This window comes from Sinocyclocheilus anshuiensis, unplaced genomic scaffold (assembly GCF_001515605.1).
Source record: "Sinocyclocheilus anshuiensis isolate Anshui unplaced genomic scaffold, SAMN03320099.WGS_v1.1 scaffold185, whole genome shotgun sequence".
Taxonomy (NCBI): Eukaryota; Metazoa; Chordata; class Actinopteri; order Cypriniformes; family Cyprinidae; genus Sinocyclocheilus; species Sinocyclocheilus anshuiensis.
Window position 1 is genome coordinate 2194884 of NW_015539887.1, and position 8350 is coordinate 2203233.

Genomic DNA, 8350 nt, shown 5'->3' on the forward strand with positions numbered 1-8350 from the left:
TTTTATTTGTTTTTTTTTTTTTTTACATGCGTACATTCGAGCTAAATGCATACAGTTTATTTTATATTGAAGAAAAAAAAAATCCAACACCTGTCCATGTGTTGCAGAACTGCTTTAGTTCAACCACACTGGTGGGTTTTTGAGCATGAATTGCCAGTTTAAGAGCCTGCTTCTCAATTGGGTTCAAGTCAGAACTTTGACTAGGCCTCTCCAACACTTTAGCTTGCTTTTTTTTTTTTGAGCCATTCAGATGTGGACTTACTCCTATGCATTGGATCATCTTCTTGCGGTGTGATCCTGTTGGGCATGAGCTTCAATTTACAGACTGAAGACCGATTTCTCTCAATTATTTGTAAGTGTTCCAGGTCCTGAAGCATCCCCACACCAGTACATTGCCATAATGTTTTTTATGTGATAAATTCAGAACATTTTCCACAAAATTCAAATCAGCCTTAATGGGTTAGCAGTGCTTTTTCCTTGCCACTCTTCCATGGATGCCATTTTTTGGCCAATGTCTTTCTGATTATAAAGTCATGAACAGTTACCTTTATCCATGCAAGAGAGGCCTGCAGTTCCTTCAGTCTTTTGTGACTTCCCGTATAAGTCATTGCTGTGGTCTTGGAAGAATTTTGGAAGGTTGGACACTTCTGGGACGGTTCGCTACTGTGCCAAGTTTTTCCATTCAGATATAAAGGCTCTTTGGAGTCCAAGAGCCTTTGTAACCCTTACAGATAAATGTATTTCAGTCAGCCCCTTCCTCATCATTTTCGGTATCTCTTTCGCCTTTGGCATAGTGCGTTACTGGGTAAGACCTTTAACTTAATGCTGTTGAAAAAGTTGTATTTAAGCGTTAATTTAAATGAACAGGGCTGGTAGTAATTAAGCCTGGTTGTGTCTAGTCCAACTGAACCATATTATGCATGCACATTTGGGCATTAGTAACTACATGGGCAAATACATGTTCACACAGGGCCAGTTGGTAGTATTAACATTTGTGCCTCTCTCTCTCTCTTTCTCTCTCTCTCTCTCTCTCTCTCTCTATATATATATATAAACTGTTGGGTTTATTCAGATGTCTATGTTTTAGATTGTGTATATTCAAAAATTTAGTACGAGATATATAAACAGAACAAATCAAGATGGTGGCAAACATTTTCCGCATCGTTAACATATTGCATGAGATATATCAACTAAAAAGTAGAGTTCAAAATGAATAAAACGATATTACTTACAAATAACGCAAATTATCAAACGGTGGAACATATCTATAGTTAATGTGATGTGATTTCAGGTAAATTAAGAAACTTGTGATAGTCATCTCAATGTCAAAAAGTAGTCAAATTTTGTGTGGATTGTATATATATAAACTGTTGGGTTTATTCAGATGTCTATGTTTTAGATTGTGTATATTCAAAAATTTAGTACGAGATATATAAACAGAACAAATCAAGATGGTGGCAAACATTTTCCGCATCGTTAACATATTGCATGAGATATATCAACTAAAAAGTAGAGTTCAAAATGAATAAAACGATATTACTTACAAATAACGCAAATTATCAAACGGTGGAACATATCTATAGTTAATGTGATGTGATTTCAGGTAAATTAAGAAACTTGTGATAGTCATCTCAATGTCAAAAAGTAGTCAAATTTTGTGTGGATTGTCTATGACGGGTTTTCAAACCTCTCCATGAAGTACCCCCAGCACTGCACATTTTGTATGTCTCCCTGTATCTGATCAACCCACTTCAGGTCTTGCAGTCTCCACTAATGAGCTGATGAGTTGAATCAGGTGTAATAGATGAGGGAGACATACAAAACGTGCAGGGCTTGGGGGTACGCCAGGACAGGTTTGAGAACCACTGGTCTATGACGTCAGTGGTGCTCACACCAGTTTCCAGGCTGCAGACACGAGGCCCCGCCTCTATCCTGATCGTTGCTATGAAGGAATCTCAACTGTCCAACCCGTTGCTCCAACTAGCCCATCCTGCCGCAGGAGGCGGGACTTGCGGGACAAAAACACACGATGCTCGTCAGATACCGTCACGTACACCAGCGGCACAGCCGGATGTTTTGACAGCAGCAGCAACTGACCGAAACCCACGGTATTTTATCAAGTGACCTTGCCGGCGGACTGTGCATCAGGAGGCGTTATAAACATCCACCTCACGGTAACGAACATTGAGCTTTGTCAAGAGACTATTGTTTAATGAATACTGTTATTGTTAGGCAAAGTTGCTTATTCTGCATGGGTTTAGTTGTTAAACAAGACTATTTGTGTGTCCATCTCAGGAAAAAACTGAAAATGCCGCTGGGTGAAGAGAAGAACGGGGCTTGCGATAGGTACGAATGAAAAAATCTTCATTATTCCCTTATTCTTTATATGTACGTGGACTTTCAGCCCTTCTGTTTCATATGTCATTCAGTAATGTATGTAAGGGTTTTATATTTGTTACTCAAATATAACTGGAGAAATATAACTGGAGAAATGGCATTCATTCGCTGGAAACAAATGTTGTTCCATAAGGAAAAGTTTCATGTAGTTCTATGAGAAGCGTTACAAAACGGAAATCATGTTCCTGTCAGCGTTCTCACGACCACTGAGTTACATAGTCCTGACTTTTATTATGTTATATTGTGTGGTTAAAGTGTTACTTTAAACAGGTCTCCAAACAGTAGGAACAATAACCAGCAGCTGTCCCGTTTGATATAATTGCTCAACTTATATTTTCCCTGCATAGGTCCATATATGTGAACAATCCTCATTTAGACTCCATGACCGATGACATCCTTTACCATTTTAACCTGGGAACATCCACTCACGACTTGCCAGCCATGTTTGGAGATGTCAAAGTAAACTTCAGTTCTTTTCCATACTAAAATACTCCTCTAGAATGATCCAGGTCTGTCTAACTCACTTGGTTGTACGTTTTGTGTCAGTTTGTGTGTGTAGGAGGAAGTCCATGGAGGATGAAGTCTTTCATTGAATACATTGCCAAAGAACTGGGGCTATCAGAGCCTAATGCTGATTACCCAAATATATGTGCAGGAACCGATCGCTATGCCATGTACAAAGTCGGACCTGTGCTGTCTGTCAGTGTGAGTGAACTCAAACTCATTCACATGTACACTTCCATTCAAAAATTTGGGGTCAGTAAGTTTTTTTTTTTTTTCCCATAAGAAATTAATACTTTTATTCAGCAAGGATGCATTATATTGATTAAAGGTGACAATAAAGGCACTTATAATGTTACAAAAGATGTCTAATTCAAATAAACGCTTTTCTTTTTAACTTTTTTTTATTCATCAAAGAATCCTAAAGAAATCTATCACGGTTCTAATATTTGTTTACATGTGCATTAACAGTGCCCAGTCACTGTAATCTGTATGTTAGAATAGCTTTTTAAGCAAATATTTAGTAAATATTCAGAGATGTAAACAAACATATGCACATTTGGGTCAACATCACCCCTTTCAGTTTGAAATTTAATTCGGATCAAGCTCAGTCAGATTGATTAAAGCATGAAGATTTTTTTAGTCCAATAGAGCCATCAGTCAATTAAAAACATTATTGGGGGTGCATGTAAACATAGCTAATAATACTGGAGTAATTGCTGAGAATTCAGCTTTTCCATCACAGGAATTAGTTACATTTTAAAATATATTCAAGTAGAAGTCTGTTTACTGTTTTAACTGTATTTTTGATTGAATAAATCTTACTGACCTCAAACTTTTGAATAGAGTTGTAGTGTTTTTGTGTATCAGTGGCCATCAAACACCTTTAATTACAGTGCCTTTGTATTTTTAAATGCATCATTGCAAGTAAAGATTGTTAACATTGAATTTTCCTTGTGTTCTAGCATGGCATGGGCATCCCATCTATCTCTATAATGTTGCATGAGCTTATCAAGCTCCTGTATCATGCCCGCTGCACTGATGTCACCGTAGTGCGCATTGGAACGTCAGGTGGAATAGGTACACTGCTTTCACCATTAAACTGCTTAATCAAAAGGGTGTTTCCATGCTTTCGAAATCAGCCCCAACCTCACCCTGATGTTGTAAACCATGGGTTTTGTGAATCATTTCCTGACTATTTGTTTTCTGACTGAGCTGTTTTTTTCTGTCTGTCTTTTGTCAGGATTAAAGCCAGGGACTGTGGTGGTTACCAAACAGTCAGTGGATTCTGTGTTTCAGCCTCGTCTTGAGCAGATCATCCTGGGTAAACCAGTGGTCAGGAGCACAGAACTCGATGGGGAACTCGCAGAGGAGCTGCTTCAGTGTAGCAAAGACCTTGCAGAGTTTGAGACTGTCATTGGTAACACAATGTGCACCCTTGACTTCTATGAAGGTATAAATATTTATATATTATTATTATTATTTTTTTTGCATGGTTGGGGTTTGCTGCTTTTGAACGCTCTGTCTTGGTACAGGTCAAGCTCGGCTGGATGGGGCCTTCTGCTCATACAGCGAAGAAGATAAACAGAGCTATCTTGCCGAAGCCTATGCCGCTGGAGTTCGTAACATTGAAATGGAGTCATCGGTGTTTGCGGCCATGTGCAAACTGAGCAATCTTCGAGGCACGTCATTTTAATACAACATCTCTTTAAGTTAATGAGTAATACTTGCGCAAGATTGTGATATTTCATTGGTTGTGTAGGTTAATACAGAAAAGCCTTTATGCATGGGAAATGGGTGCTAGAGGTTTATGACTTTTATTGCAATTTGCTTGAGTCATTTTGCCTCTTGTCACACATTAAACCTGCTGATGGGTTATGTGATGATATTGAATAATTTTTTTCCTGTTTCTTCAGCTGCGGTTGTGTGTGTAGCACTGCTGCACAGACTGAAAGGAGACCAGCTGACCAGCTCTCATGATGTCCTGAATAGCTACCAGCAGCGACCTCAGGTCTTGGTTGGACATTACATTAAAAAGAAGCTGAATGCCTCTAAGAAAAGCTAGTTAGTTTGAAAGCTCTTCAATAAAACTTTGAGAACAGTCCCAGGTGAAGGTAGGAAAAAATATAGTGAAGTTTTGATCAGGACAATGATTTTTTTGAATATACTGTATGGCAAAGCAGCTCGACCAAGATAACAGAAATACCTTTGAATTTTTCTAACATGCTCATGCAAACTCATTCCTTGAATGTAATACCTTAATTTCCTTGTTTTAAATTGGTAATAAGCACATTATGTTCTAGACGATTTGATTTGTCTTAAATACCAGATATTTATTATTGTTTTAAAAGGCACTGTATTAAAACTACTCCTGATTAAGTAGTTGTGTAAAAGGGAAAGATGTTATAAAAAGAGAGAGAACTAAGCGGTTTTAGCACTAGTTACATTAAAAGGGTCCAGAGAGCATTTTCAAAAAACGGTAGACCTCAGTTTGTTGGTCTATGTTACAAACAATTCGTTTGTAAAATTGTACTGTAATGTTCACAAATGTCTTAAATTAAATGTTCACAAATTAATTATTACATAATATTTCTCCTTAACATGGATAGTATTGTTTTATTCCTGTAACTGAATGTTTTGTTATACAACATTATTAAAAATAAAACACAAAGATTTTTTAAGGATTAGATTAATTTATTTTTATTCAGCATTAAATTTTAAAAAACTGACCCTTATGACTGGTTTTGCGGTCCAGGGTCATAATTAATAACATTAGAATATTAAAATAAGCATATGCAATAAAGAATATTAAAAGAATAATTCACCCAAAAATGGGAAATTTATTAAAAAATGTACTCAACCTCACACCATCCAAGATGTAGCCTACTTTGTTTCTTCATCTGAACAGATTTGGAGAAATTTAACGTTACATCACTTACTCACCAACAGATCCACTGCAGTGAATTGGTGTCATTAGAATGAGAGTATACAAACAGCTGATTAAAAACAATAATCCACAAGTGATGTAAGTAAGTTGAGTGTAATAAACAAATCCATCATGATGTTTTTTTTTTTTTACCTCAAACCATTGCTTTCAGTTAAATAAGAGTCCTCTGTCCTGCTTTCTCCAGTGAAAATGTTGTGTTGTCTGAATCAGGAGAGAAATATGCACAGACCAAGCACTGTTTACAAGCGGTGGGAAAAACAGTTCAAAGCAGTTCTAAACAAATATTTCAGTGGATTTTGATGTGAGGAAACTTTCTACTGGAGGAAACGTTATGAATTATGGACTGGTATTTTGGCCATATGCTACGATTTTAAGTTAAAACTCCTTAACGATGGATTTGTTTCTTACAAACACACAGCTTTTCACTTCACAAGGTGTTTTGTGATTGACTGGAGTCGTGTGGATTACTCGTGGATTATTGTGATGTTTTTATCAGCTGTTTGGACTCTCATTCTGACGACACCCATTCACTGCAGAGGATCCATTAGTAATACAATGCTAGATTTCTCCAAATCTATTCACATTAATAAACAAACTCATCTTGAAGGTGCGTACATTTTTATTTTTGAGTGAACTATTCCTTTATTAGAAACTTATGGCTCAGAGTCTCAGAGCCTACTAAGTTGCCTTGACAGCATTTATGTTAGTATTCATGTGACATTTAAAAAAAAATTTGAATGGTGGTTTTGATCTTTATGATTGTGTTCAGTTATCATCAAATCATACAATGTCATAATTTTAATATATTACATGTTGCTGCATGAATTCCCAGTTATAAAAATGTAACGTTCCTTAAAATTGTGAATTCAAATAAATAACATCATTTGCACACAAGTAAATAATCTCATTCCTCCATCTCAGTGTTTACACAAATTGTAATTAGGGGTTCAAGCACGTAGTGCTGAAACCCTATTGTAATTGTAAGGATTTTTATTTATTTTTATTCTTCTCCTGATAGTGCAGCCCAAACCGTAAGGCCTAGAGAGCTGAAACTTGGTCAGATCGTAGTAGTATTGCTCGCTACTCAGATCCAAAGACTCGCCCTAATCGGCCTAAAGGTGGCGCTACAGTGCAAAAAACAAAAATTTCAGACATTTTTGGCCCTTGCTCGTACACCGTTTGTCGTAGACTCAAAAACTTTACATCATTGCAATCCTTGGGTCAAGCCGAACGAAAGTGAAGTCCAACAGATTCGCTCTACGACATACGTTTTTTCCGCAACAAAAATTTCAGACATTTTTGGCCCTTGCTCGTACACCGTTTGTCGTAGACTCAAAAACGTTACATCATTGCAATCCTTGGGTCAAGCCGAACGAAAGTGAAGTCCAACAGATTCGCTCTACGACATACGTTTTTTCCGCAAAATTTGTAAAAAAAAATACTTTTACAAACTAGTTCTAGGTTTTTCGCCCGATCGGAACCAAACCACTGCAGAAATATTCTCTGGACAGTGAATATCAATAATTATCAAAAAAAGTTGAAATTTCGATTTTCGTGCGCAACAAGTCAAGTCACCTTTATTTATATAGCGCTTTTAACAATACAGATTGTGTCAAAGCAACTGTACAGCATTAATTAGGAAAATATTGTGTCAATAATGCAAAATGACAATAGTAAACACTCAATTTTCAGTTAAATGCAGTTCATCATTGAATTCAGTGATGTCATCATCCAGCTCAGTTCAGTTTAAATAGTGTCTGTGCAATTAAGTCGACGATATCGCTGGAAATTAAGTGTCCCCAATTAAGCAAGCCAGAGGCAACAGCAGCAAGGAACCAAAACTCCATCGGTGACAGAATGGAGGAAAAAACCTTGGGAGAAACCAGGCTCTGGAGTTGATTATACAATTCTGTGGAGATTAATCATGGCTTCTATGCAGTACCATTACAATCACGGATGGTTTGATTTTGTTTTGAGGAATGCAGAAACTTTGTGATGAGTAATAAATTATTTTTAATAACTGATAGTGTGATTATATATCTTTAAACACTGGAAAAATAATTCTTGATTTCTGTTGAGGTTACATTTTGTCTTCGTCTTCTTTTTGTCTAATAAACTTATGAAACAATGTTCTTTAATATTTAGATCTTGAACATCAATACATGTCTTTTCTCTTCATTAAAACAATTAATTTCTAAATCTCCACCTAGTCTGGTGTTTCTGAAAAAGACAGACAGTAATTAACTAAATGTCAGATTTTAATAATAGAGCGCACAGCAGACGCCTCTCCCGAAATGACAGAGACTGAGCAGTGCCCACACAGAGAGCTCTCTGAACACTGCAGCATGTTTCCCATGATTACTGTAATAATAATAATAATAATAATAATAAAACACAACACTAACACATTAGCTAAAAGGGAATTTCCCTGCACACTGTGAGCTGTGTGTTTATGTCTGATTTGTATGTCTTTAATACTCATTCATAGAGTTAAGCCTGAAAAGC

At 36.7% G+C, this 8350-nt stretch overlaps 1 protein-coding gene across 1 annotated transcript; it reads left to right on the plus strand.

The window, feature by feature from the left end:
* The first annotated feature begins 1906 nt into the window (after positions 1-1906).
* Positions 1907-5517, plus strand: LOC107685619 (uridine phosphorylase 1-like). Its single transcript, XM_016482269.1, has 8 exons — positions 1907-2174; positions 2296-2346; positions 2745-2856; positions 2944-3102; positions 3864-3978; positions 4142-4351; positions 4434-4580; positions 4815-5517. Exons 2-8 carry the CDS (start codon positions 2309-2311, stop codon positions 4961-4963), a joined length of 930 nt encoding a protein of 309 aa, XP_016337755.1. The 5' UTR covers positions 1907-2174; positions 2296-2308; the 3' UTR covers positions 4964-5517.
* The last annotated feature ends 2833 nt before the right edge of the window (positions 5518-8350 follow it).